This window comes from Notolepis coatsorum (genome assembly GCF_963971535.1).
Source record: "Notolepis coatsorum genome assembly, chromosome: 13".
Lineage (NCBI taxonomy): Eukaryota > Metazoa > Chordata > Actinopteri > Aulopiformes > Paralepididae > Notolepis > Notolepis coatsorum.
In genome coordinates, this window is record NC_140177.1 from 104,870,737 (window position 1) to 104,883,176 (window position 12,440).

The 12,440-nt window shown below is 41.7% G+C and overlaps 1 protein-coding gene across 3 annotated transcripts in view; it reads right to left on the reverse strand.

The window, feature by feature from the left end:
- LOC311239197 (lysine-specific demethylase 4A-like) overlaps positions 1-12,440 on the reverse strand; it is a 174,437-nt gene that overhangs the window by 96,817 nt on the left and 65,180 nt on the right. For all 3 annotated transcript variants that reach the window (XM_084327484.1, XM_084327485.1, XM_084327486.1), the window contains 6 exons: positions 12,186-12,379; positions 10,865-10,914; positions 10,491-10,594; positions 10,164-10,301; positions 5,229-5,452; positions 4,511-4,680 (listed from right to left, as the gene is read on the reverse strand). In XM_084327484.1, coding sequence (XP_084183610.1) covers positions 4,511-4,680; positions 5,229-5,452; positions 10,164-10,301; positions 10,491-10,594; positions 10,865-10,914; positions 12,186-12,379 — 880 coding nt within the window. The remainder of the gene's footprint in view (positions 1-4,510; positions 4,681-5,228; positions 5,453-10,163; positions 10,302-10,490; positions 10,595-10,864; positions 10,915-12,185; positions 12,380-12,440) is intronic.

Sequence of the window (12,440 nt, forward strand, 5' to 3'; positions counted from 1 at the left end):
AAAAATATCAATAACGTGATCTGTTGCAGCTGCACTGTTTTCCAAAATAAATAACTAGTGTGACCATTTCTCAAAATGTCTCAAATTATAAATAAATACAGAAAATAAGCACTTGGACATTTCTAGCTCAGTGTGAGGTCTGCTGTAGCCCCTTCCGTGACTGTGATGCACTGAGTGAATCCACAGTCACTTGCTCCTCAATAGGAAACCAACGTATGTTGATCATGAAGGACTAGTTCTGGCCGAACCGGTCGTTATACATGTATCACAGAGACATGGCAAGGATGCTCACAGTTGCACGAGGGGTTCGGACAGAGATACTGGGTGGTTTGAAAGTTCGGCGTTGCTAATAAACATTTTAAATAATTTTTATAGACTGCTCAAAACGGCATTATTTCCGGCGTTGGCTGCCTGGTTGTGATCACAGCGCATGCGCATCATGCACCCAACGCCGGAAATAATGCAGTGCTGACCAGTTTATAACAATTATTTACAATGTTTATTAGCAACGCCGAGCTTTCAAACCATCCCGTATCTCTGTCCGAAACCCTCGTGCAACTGTGAGTACCTTTGAAATGTCTCTGTGATTCTTGTATAACGAACGGTTCGGTTAGAACCAGTCCTTCAGGGTAAATCTAGGTTGGTTTCCTATTTAGGAGCAAGTGACTGTGGATTCACTCGGTGCATCACAGTCACGAAAGGGGCTAGGTCTGCTGCTGCTTCTGGCTAATGATATGGTCAATACGTGGGGAGATCGATGACAAGGCAACACGCATGTCATCCTCAAGGCTCAACTTGGCCCTATATTTGGTTTTCAGAGCTGTCATGGATGAAAATGCAGCTTCACACAAATATGTGGTGCTGAATGGTATCAACACCTCAAGTGCTGCATCGTGAGTTACTTGTCATAATAATCATAACACAGTAGGGGTGGGAATCACCAGTTTCATCATGATACGATATGATATCGATTCTTTGGACAACGATACGATATTTGCCGATATCACAAAGTCTCTCACGATACAATACGATTAGATTCAGGTGCCTGCGATCGATATGAGATGATATCATATGCCCATTTAACACAATCGGTAACATTTAGATCAACAAAAAAAAGGTAATGAAAATATCATTTGACATTTGTATTTTTGAGCTCTTCCAGACATTTAAAGGAAAATCAATCTATTGTTTTTAATACAAATAGACCTCCTGTTCACTGTAAAGTGCCACGTTTTTATATATTGAGCTTTAAACTTTAAGCTACATTTTTTGGAACTCAAAACTCACAACCTCCCTCTCCCAAACCGTTCCTACAACAATTTGTTGATGTTGCATGATCATGTATAGGCCTACATTTATTATGTATTATATTGTTTATGTTTAAATAACATTTAAACATCAAACTCCTCTGACCTCATCTTGTCTTTCCAAAGACGCGCGCACACACACACACACACAGAAAGGGAGAATGCTATGCTGTAACATCTACACACACGGAGCTACTGCTGTTGTTCTTGGGCAGATATGAGACTCGCCACAGGATTTTCAAAATAAGAGTATCGATATGAATCGATCTTATTACATCGCATCGATCCGATTCGATTGTTGATAATTACATCGATGTATCGATCTGGATCGATGTATCGTCCCACCCCTATAACACAGCAGCTGATACACTCACTTGGTCTGCACTTGGCGAGTAGCCCATCACCGTTGCGTGTAATTAGCACTTTTCAGAAGCTGTGTGATCCGGTCTTGAACTTTCCATAACGTGTCTCGATAAATCCATTTGATTAGATCCAGCACTGAATGCATTTAGTGATTATTATCGCTTTGCATTTCCTTGATAACGGACCAGAGCCGCGAGCCGGCTCTGTAACGGAGATAGGACCCGTGATGTGACGTCACACGAATGCGACTGCTCTGGAAATGTGTTGGAAAATCTGTTGGTAAGAGCAATGACGCCTGCCGCGGACGTTAAGTTGGTAAAGTTTCTATAATAACTTTACGAAACGTGTGAAGACATTTTGATCGATTTCTTTTTTAGTTCATGTTATTAGATTAGGCAATTATTGTATACACATGAAGCACTAGATAGACTATTTGTTTAGTTAAATGTCATTCTATATTCTTAAAGAAACATTCCCATCAGGCATCTCGCGGCACCCCTGGCAGCTCTCCGCGGCCCCTGTTGAGAACCGCTGATCTAGGTGATCCAGTTCCGGTTTGTATAATACTAATATACGTCCAATCATGTTGTTTATTGAGTTATGGCAACGGATCGATATGCACGTGTCTGGATAGAGTCTCGCAAGCGATAGCGAGTGGCCGGACAGAATAGGGGACGGACTAAGCACTTCCGGCCACTTCCGGTTTTGGCAACTCGCCGATCGGCCACCAGGTGGCAGTATTGAAGCGTTGCAGAGTTGAGCGGAGTCCTACAACACCAGCAAAGACTCCCGTGGGTGAAATGTGAATACCATGACGAAAATATGAAATATTAATCTGCCGTCATTGGCAGATTACGCATGGCGAGGAATGACGTGTAAACACGTCATCGGCGGAGAAAGGGTTAAGAATACACCTATACTAGTATAAAATAGTATTCAGGTTAAGAATACACCTATACTAGTATAAAATAGTATTCAGGTTAAGAATACACCTATACTAGTATAAAATAGTATTCGGTTAAGAATACACCTATACTAGTATAAAATAGTATTCAGGTTAAGAATACACCTATACTGCGGTCAGGTGGCATAGCGGAGATTGCGCTCGTCACCAACGCAGGAGATGCTGGGTTCGAGCCCAGCTCTCTGCGTTGCTACCAGCTTGGCTGGTCGTTCATACTAATACAATTGGCAGTATTAGGGGGTGGGAAGCTGGTGGGTGGGAATCTGGCGTTGTGGACAGTGACGCCTACAGGTCAGGTCTCGGCGCTTACTCAGCGGGGGCAGGACTTGGTGGAGATAGCGTGCCCTCCCACGCGTTACACTTCACCAATGAGAGTCCTCGCTGCCAAGTGAAAAGACGTCACTGGCAGTCGCCGCACGTATCGGAGGAAGCGTGCATCGGCTTCGGGACGCCCTTGTACCGACTTGTAGGAGAACATGCATACAGCAGCCAGGGAGGGGGGGGGGGGGGGGAATTGGCACGGCGACTAAATTGGGACGGGGAGAAAAACAGAAAATTGAAGGAAAAAAGGAAGGAAAAAAAAAAAAAAAAAAAAAAAACACCTATACTACGCTGCTGGCGGGACAAAACCTCATAACTCCAAAAACACAACTTTTCAGCAGATGAAAAAAAACGAACACAGATTTTAGGGCGAATAGAGTTACGAGGTTTAGACAGATGATTGGTTTAATGCTTTCCCATTGTGTAGACTTTGTAAAACCACACACGCATGGAGGATGATCTACTGAGTTGATAAAACAAATTAAAAGGAGGGTTTGTCCCACCAGCAGCGACTAGTATAAAATAGTATTCAGGTTAAGAATACACCTAAGCAAAGCAACTTGGTTTAGAGCCATGTGTAAAATATAGGAATTCAAGCAAAGCAAATCAATTAAATCTCCCTAAGAGGGGAATAACATTTGTCCCAAACAAGGACCCAAACTAGTCGTCAAGTTTAGTGTTCAGAATTGCTATTAGTGCAAGACTGAAGGGTGGCGGTTAGGGATGTCCCGATCCGATCACGTGATCGGGGGCCAATCACGTGATTTTCAGAAGATCGGGATAAAAAAAATAAAATAAAACAGGATTTATTTCTTCTTCTTTTTTACATTTTTTCTTTTTTCAACAAACATGACCATGTTCAAGTCTTAAACTCATACTGAGGCCTTAGTTTTGGTTTTAAATTACATATCATTCATTTATTTATTGTCACACAGAGCAGAAGAATTTGCCAAAACAAACGCATTTCCTTTGATTTAATTATACATCAGATGATTTATGTCAAGGATGAGGGACATCCACTAGTTGCAGAACTTGCAGTCACCTGATTTTTACAGACGATGGCGCCATTGCTCTATGTATGTTATTACCATCTCATGAAGCAGCAGGTTGGAGGCGGCATTGTGCTCGGGGAGGTAAGGAGGCAGAGTTTTTTAGATGACTCCGGTTGCAATGCCTCGCTTGAATTAAGTTAACTTTTCACCTGGATAACGTCAATATTTGCTTTGTGACTGAGGATTATCGTTGGTGTTTCAGACCAAAATGGAGCAAATCATTACGTAAGTCGAACACTGTGAATGTATACTAATGTGCAAACAGATTGAAACGTTGAATATTTCTCATATGAAGCACATTCTCAGGGTGAATGTAATGTGAGCCGCCTCGAGCCCCTCGAGGGACTATTGAGGCAACAGTCTCGCTTCACCAGTTTCTGACAAATGCGTCAAATCGGTTACTAATGTGAAAGATCGGATCGGGAAAGATCGGTATCGGTAGATACTCAAAATCACATGATTGGGAGAAAAAAAATTGATCGGGACATCCCTAGTGACGGTACCTTTATTTCTCCTGCAGTCTAGCAATGCAGTACGTCGAGGCATAAGACTCAGCCTGGGTCTCTTCCCATACTGCTCCTCTTCCTCATCGTCCTCTTCCTCCTTAGGAACCACCTCCTCCGGCACCTCCAGACACACCCGGTGTCTCTTTGTCTCTATCCTCTGGGTGGTGCTGAAGGGGGAGTGAAATGGCTTCATTATGGCTTCATTAGGGCTAGGAGGTATACACAATAACAAGGTATTTATTATTTAAGGGTTTCCCAGACATAGACATAGTCCTGGACCAAGTTTGTTTTAGTGGGGATCTATGGAGGTAAAAAAAATAAGAAGATTCACCAATACTAAAGGCCTGTCCTAATTCAACCCCTAAACACTCACAATTCTGACCATTTTGTTTGTTCACGCAAGCCACCACCATATTTAAGCATGGTGCATTACCGAATTAACCAAAATCAAGGGCCATTGACATGCATTTCGATAGCAAAACAAACTGCAGAGATGATTCATCACTAACTCTTCTCACCGAGTGTCACTCAAAATGGAGGGGGAGTGTTTTGAGGTAAATTTGACCTATCTCAAACTCCACACTCTTTCTTGACCCTCCAATCACAACTGTTGCTTTTCTCCGTCAAACTTTGTGACTGGAGAATAAAGAAAAGAGGGCAGGGTTTGAGATACATGGGACAGAACATTAGACTAGGCTCAAGAGTAATGACCAACCTCTTCCTCTCCCCTTCCTCCACACAGCTCTCATGGGAGGTACCGCTACTACTGACAATCTCATTAAACTCCTCCCCCAGGAACTCCTTGGCCTCTGGGGTGGGCCGCGAGTGGTTGATGGGTCCCGTGTCCCTCCCCGCCAGCCACTGCTGGTAGCGGTCCGGTTGGTACTTCTTCACGAACACGTCCATGGAGATCTTCACCATGTCCTTACGGCATGTGCACTGAAGGGAGGATGGGAGAAATTACTGTAATAATTAGGGATGTTCAATATTGGCTTTTTTACCAATAGATATACCGATATTGTCCAACTCTTAATTTCCGATAGCGATATCAACCGATACATGCTGGGTTTCCCCCCCAAGAAAACTGAATAATTTCAGGTAACTAACATTACATATCTCTTGTCGTGGAATTAACACAACATTATGCATACTTTTGACAATAAATAAAATAATAATTTGTTCTTACTTGCTTGCCTGGGTAAATAAAGGTTAAATAAATGTTAAAAAAAAAAAAAAAAAACAGATACCGATATTACATTTTAATGCCAATATCGGTAGGCCGATAATATCGGACATCCCTAGTAATAATGTTTTCTGCCTTTTGCAATTTTGCATTGATCTGAGTAAGGAGCCTATTTTCTCAAAAAAAAAAAAAAACAGATACCGATATTACATTTTAATGCCAATATCGGTAGGCCGATAATATCGGACATCCCTAGTAATAATGTTTTCTGCCTTTTGCAATTTTGCATTGATCTGAGTAAGGAGCCTAATTTCTCTCAGGACTGAGACGCTCGTTGTTGATGATGATGTTGTCTTTTTCCTGTGTGTGATTGATGGAACATGCTGGGTGGTCACTAATAAGGGTTTGGGGTTTCTGCAGTTATTTCCCTGGCTTTGAACTAATGCCTCTTCCGTTGTAAGCATAGCTCTGATCCCGGTATATGGCTAGCTTGTGTAAAGTGAGAAAGTTGTATGACATGAGTTGTGAATGTTAAGGTACACGATAGCGGGGGCGGGGGGAACTTGGGTCTACTGCTGCTATAAAAATGCCTTTTGTCATTTATTCTCGTAGGTTTCTTTCCTGGAAGTGCTCAAAACTGTGAGGCCTTTTTGAGGCACAAGATGACCGTGATTATGCATGTGTAAAGTTGATAAACAGTAAGGTCATTATTTTAAGTTATATTTGATAAAAGCTAAAGACATTTAAGTTGTATATGATGAACTTGAAGGAAATTATTTATGTGTATATATATGATAAACATGAAATTCATTATTTAAAAGAAAACTCCAACATTTTGGGAAATTAGCTTACGGTATTTGCCATCTACCCTGGAGTTAGACAAGAAGATACATACCTTTTTCTTCTCTGTGCATGCAGTAGGAAGACGTTGGGAACTAGGCTAATGGAGGAACCTACTTCCAGTGACTGACGCTAAGCTAGGCTAACAGTGCGCGTCTTCCTACTCCTACTGCATGCACAATTGCACAAAGAAGAAAAAAGGTATGCATCTTCTTGTCTAACTCCAGGGTAGATGGCAAATAAGCTATTTTCCCAAAATGTTGGAGTTTTCCTTTAAAGTGCAGATTGGCTTAGACTAGAGCAGTGGTTCTCAAACTTTTTACACAAAGTACCACCTGAGAACGTAGCTGGCTCTCCAAGTACCACCATATGACCGGCGTTAAAATACAGTCTATTCAGCTATGCACAGTTCACGCAGGAGGCAAATGTATTCCTAATACCATTATTTATTGTTAACTTTTGTCAGACACAGCCACAATGTACAAAGGGATAGCACTAGAACTAGCAAACGCTTCCACACAACTCATACAATGCAAGGGGCATTGAGAACATAATAACTAACATTCTCACATAGCAAACTTACTTAAATTCTCTCTCTCTCTCTCTCTCCCCCTCCCTCTCCCCCTCCCCCTCCCTCTCTCCCTCTCTCCCCCTCTCTCTCTCCCCCTCTCTCTCTCCCCCTCTCTCTCTCCCCCTCTCTCTCTCCCCCTCTCTCTCTCTCTCTCTCTCTCTCTCTCTCTCTTTTTTTACCCTTTAAATGCCAGTGTTTGTGATGGGCATCACAAATTATTGTAAAAAAGAAAAGAAAACACATATTCAATACATTTTTGAATGTTTACCCTTTAAATGCCAGTTTGTGTGATGGCATCACAAATTATTGTTAAAAGAAACACAAAATAGTAAAATATTTTCAATATATCAAATGCAAAGTACATTTTTCTGGGGGGGGGATTATTACAGGCTAGGCATGTGTCAATGATTAACAGGAACACAGATTTTGATGGATTTTTTGTAATGTCAGATTTAACACCAACTCTTTTCAGAAAAGTGGGAGTACTTCATTTTTTATCTGACATTACAAAAAAAATCTAAAAATAAATAGTTATGATCAGGGCTGAAGTTGAATTAAAGATTTATGACTGTTTAGACTGCATTACTCTCTGTCACAGTGATCTCCTGGTTGTTCCCCACTTAGGTTATCTAACTATCGCGCCGCCGCAACCAGAAACACTGGCCTGGCCTGCTTCTAAGTTCAGTGGCCTTGTGCTTTTTTGGAAATGTTTTCAAGTACCACCAGCAGTACCACCAAGTACCACTAGTGGTACGCGTACCACAGTTTGAGAACCACTGGACTAGAGGATGATAATGTCTTGTATGAACTACCAGTAATATAAATCATATTAACAACAAAAATGTGTTCCATCTTCATGTCAGGTGATTTTCAAAAAGGTGCATGAGTCGATGCAAAAAAAGAACAAGCAAATATACTGCTGAAAGTTCAGAACGAACCAGTGCTACTGAAGTAAATCCATTCATCGCACAGACCGATGTTGCTGTAGCACGTGCAATATATATCTCGCACTGTTCAGCCCAGAGGGTAGATGGCAAATAAGCTAATTTCCCAAAAGTTTTCCTTTAAGTTATAAGAAAGGGGGTAGGACCATATACTACTTTTCAGACATGCAATATTAATTTATGAAGAATTTGCTTTATAAGTTTACTGTTCATTTTATTGGTTGTTCTTTTTTGTGTGTGCGTGTTTATTTTCTTATTTATTACTTATAAATCTAAATCTATTCGATTTGAATTGATGGAATTTAATTAATCAATCTATCCAGGTGTTATTTGTACCTGCATTGTGTGACAATTTAAACCCCCCAACATTAACTGAAATAACTCGACTTGACTCAGTTTTTAACAATAGGTAACAACAACTGGTAACAATATTTAGCAGTATTATGTAGTGAACTGGTGTAAGAATAATTAAGATCACCATGTGTATTGAATAAGATCGAATACAAATTGTGATGTATCAACATTAGTTTATAGCCCTTATAATCGTAATCACATTGAATCTGCAGGTCCCTGGTGACACCCACCCCTACAGGGTGCAAAAAAAAACACCAGAAACTGTTAGTTAAGAACAAGAATACATTGTTTTTGTAATACATTTTCTACATTTATTTAACTAGGGTAGATTTGCTGAGCACGTTTTCAGAAACACCCTGCTACAGATATAGCTGCAAACATTCACATCTGGGAGCTGAGGCTTATAGCTAAAACGTGTACTTCATCTCTGCCGTATTAAATAAACGTACCTAAAGACAGTTCCGTGAGTGCTGGTTATAGACAGTGAACTCTGTGAGAAATAAGTTGTGCTCACACCAGGGTTTCCGTTGCCGGTCTCAGGGTCCGGTAGATTTAAATCTACCGGTCAAATGAGAGAAATTCCGGTCAGAGTTTATTGAGCTTAAAAACAATTGATAGGCAGGCTATATAATTATCCGTTATATTGGACATTTGTATTAATTATATCAAGCGAAGAACTGAGAAATTTGGCAGAGAGACGGCAACATTATCGTGGGTTTGCGTGATGTATATCTCCACCTCCCAACGAGTTATTTGCGAGAGTATGCCGCTGCAGAGCAGCAGATTCAGCTGTTTTCAGGCTCTATCTGGGGACCGCTCAACAGCGCCCCCCACCCAACAGCTGAATTGCCAAAGGCTGAATTGGAGTATTGCACTGTGCCGGCACAGATGGTGGATTCTGTGGCTCTGCAGCTGCACATGCACTTGCAAATCTAGCAGCAAGCTCCCGCTGACAACAGCGTTGTCATTATTAGACCTGCTTGGTGAAGCAATGATGAAACAAATGTAATGATTGTTTCGTTCATCGCATAGGCTATTTAATTTTAGCCTATTTTAATACAATTCAAATACCGTAATTCCTCTAATAGTAACCGGGTCTCAAATACAAGCCGGGTCTCTATTAATGGCCGGGTGCGCTCTTGAGCTAAGCAATTATAAGCCGGCCTCCTAATACAAGCCGGGTTACTAATATACTGAGCTGCATACTTAGCTAGTTACTTGATTTCACTTTGAAAACGTTGAAATGACCAGTGACCACCTGTAATTGCACTGTTTACTATTTCATACAGTACTTGGTTTCAATAAATTAACCCAGTACATTTTACTGGGTTCAAACTGACACAAAATGTTGATTTATTCATTATGATCCGTTTGAAAATTTGAAATATAGGCCTCCCTCTTATACAGGCCTCCTCCTAATACAAGCCTGGTACCCGCTACAGTTGAAACAAATACAAGCCGGGGTTACTATTAGAGGAATTACGGTAATCAAATTGTGCTTAGAGGGAATTATTTTCACCGGACATTAAGACCGGAGAGATTAAATATGTCGGACTTCAACAGATTGCCGGTCAAATACCGGTAATTACCGGCTAACGGAAACCCTGGCTCACACCCTCTTTAATTTAGTTGCCCAGTACAACCACATCCTCCTACAGTTAGCCGATGGAACACCTCCACTTGCTCAATCCGAATCGCACTGACTATAAATTCAAATGGGACAAACAGCCGCGGTAGTTTTCCTACAGTCCTACTTACCAGTATGGCTTGCTTGCCATACTCGATCCATCTCTGAGTGGCAAAGTTGGTGGACTCAGCACAATTGAAGCCGTGGTTAAAGCCAGCATGGTAGGCATAGGGGAAGGTCACCATGAACTGACCAGGCTCCTGAGTAATCTGAGGAAAGACATCAACACAATTATAGACAACAAGAGTCAATTATGGTCCTAGTGCTGGGCAATATACTGATAGCATTGTTTAGTGTTTGTGTTATGGTATTGTGGGATTTCTGGATATTAGAATTTAATCATCCGAGTTAATGATAAAAAATCTAATATTAAATCTGCAATGAGATTATCGATTCACCTTATCAAACGGAATGCCATATTTCTTCAATATGGACGGAGAGATGAGGGTCATCTTGTGCCTCAAAAAGGCCTCACAGTTTTGAGCACTTCCAGGAAAGAAACCTACGATAATAAATGACAAAAGGCATTTTTATAGCAGCAGTAGACCCAAGTTCCCCCCGCCCCCGCTATCGTGTACCTTAACATTCACAACTCATGTCATACAACTTTCTCACTTTACACAAGCTAGCCATATACCGGGATCAGAGCTATGCTTACAACGGAAGAGGCATTAGTTCAAAGCCAGGGAAATAACTGCAGAAACCCCAAACCCTTATTAGAAGTGTTATGGTAGTTCCAAACATCCCCAGACAGATTTCCCACAACTCTTACCCTGTGCCAGACGCTCCATTCTCTTTCCATGCTCTGGAGGAACACAGTACCTGGAAGACAGTCAGATCGGTGTGAGAAATATACATATACAGGAGTCAAGGACAAAGTTGCCCTCATTAATTAAATATTGCGCCTAAATTTGTAGGGACGGGGAAAGGGCCGAGTGTGGGTCTTTCTAAAAACTTGGCATCTCATGTACAACCCCACCCCTAGCTTAACCCCAACGTAACGTCATTGGGCCTCACGCCCCACATTAACTGGCCAATGGACGCAGTGCATGATGCGGTAATAATAATAACTTTATTTGTATAGCACCAGTGGTGCAGTGCTGGTATAACTCGGTATAACGGCGTTATACCTCGGTCACTGAGGCTGAAGTACGCGCAATCGCTTTTTACATGGCATTATCCAACCGGACTCCCGGAGAAGCATGCAGCTGCAGAGCCGCAGAGCCAGCGGCGCTCTCTGGGCCGCGCGCTGACGGCCGCGCTGTGAGGCAATAGTATCCAGCTGCAGGACGAGAGCAGCCAAAAAAAACTGTGCATGCGCACGCGCGTGGAGCGTTTGACCTACTGTCAATTTGCCACTGCACCACTGTATAGCACCTTTCATACAGGGGATTGCAGTTCAAAGTGCTTTACATCAGTAAGAAATAAGACATAAAATCTGTGTAAAACAAGCAGCAAGAGCAAAGCATAAAGTGGGATAAAATAATGCAGATATATTAATCAAATTTATATATCGGTACTAGGGCTGACCCCTATTAGTCGATTAATCGGTCTAAAGGAGCCGTAGTCGGCTAGCCAACCTCTTAGTCGAATAGTTAAAAAAAATTAAAAAATATAATTAAAAAAAATAAAATAAAAATTATCATTCTTTCCAAAAGAAAAGAGGCCTAGAAGCGTGGCTAACGCTAATGGCACGCATACCAGAGGCTAACTGCCTACGAAAACAGGCACAGAGGCACTGAAAGAGGATTTCACCCATCTAATGAACACACACTAGACTAGACAAATATCCATCAGTGGACCAATTGCAAGCTTTTGCAGAGGACAAGAAGCCTTCAGTCGACTCCTTCAGACATTAAGCACCCCCCACAGCCCAAATGGAATGATACAATTTTTTTTTAAATAATAAATATATATATATTTTTAATATTATACTTTTTATTTATTTTTTGACCAACGGCAAATTTTGGCCAATCATAGTCGACCATCCAAATCCTTAGTCAGGGACAGCCCTAATCGGTACATAAGATACTTGTTTTTTTTTTAGCAAATTCCAAGGTTCATCCACCTGTGAACAATGGGTAACTATTTACCATGACTTGGGCTCTCCAAAGTGCAGGTAGTTGATGCTGTACAGGTCCATGTCTTCGGTGTGCCAGGCGAAGGTGGTCTTCCACATGCCGAAATACAGGTAGGGCGTGTTCACCCCCTCAATGGTGATGCCGCTGTCGTGCTCCACGGTGTCCAGGATGGTGTTGAGGCGGCCGATGTTCCAGCCCGTCACTTTCTGAAGGGGGGAGAGGTGACGCGTGACGGGGCAGAAAAAAATAAACAAGACTATAGGTTTC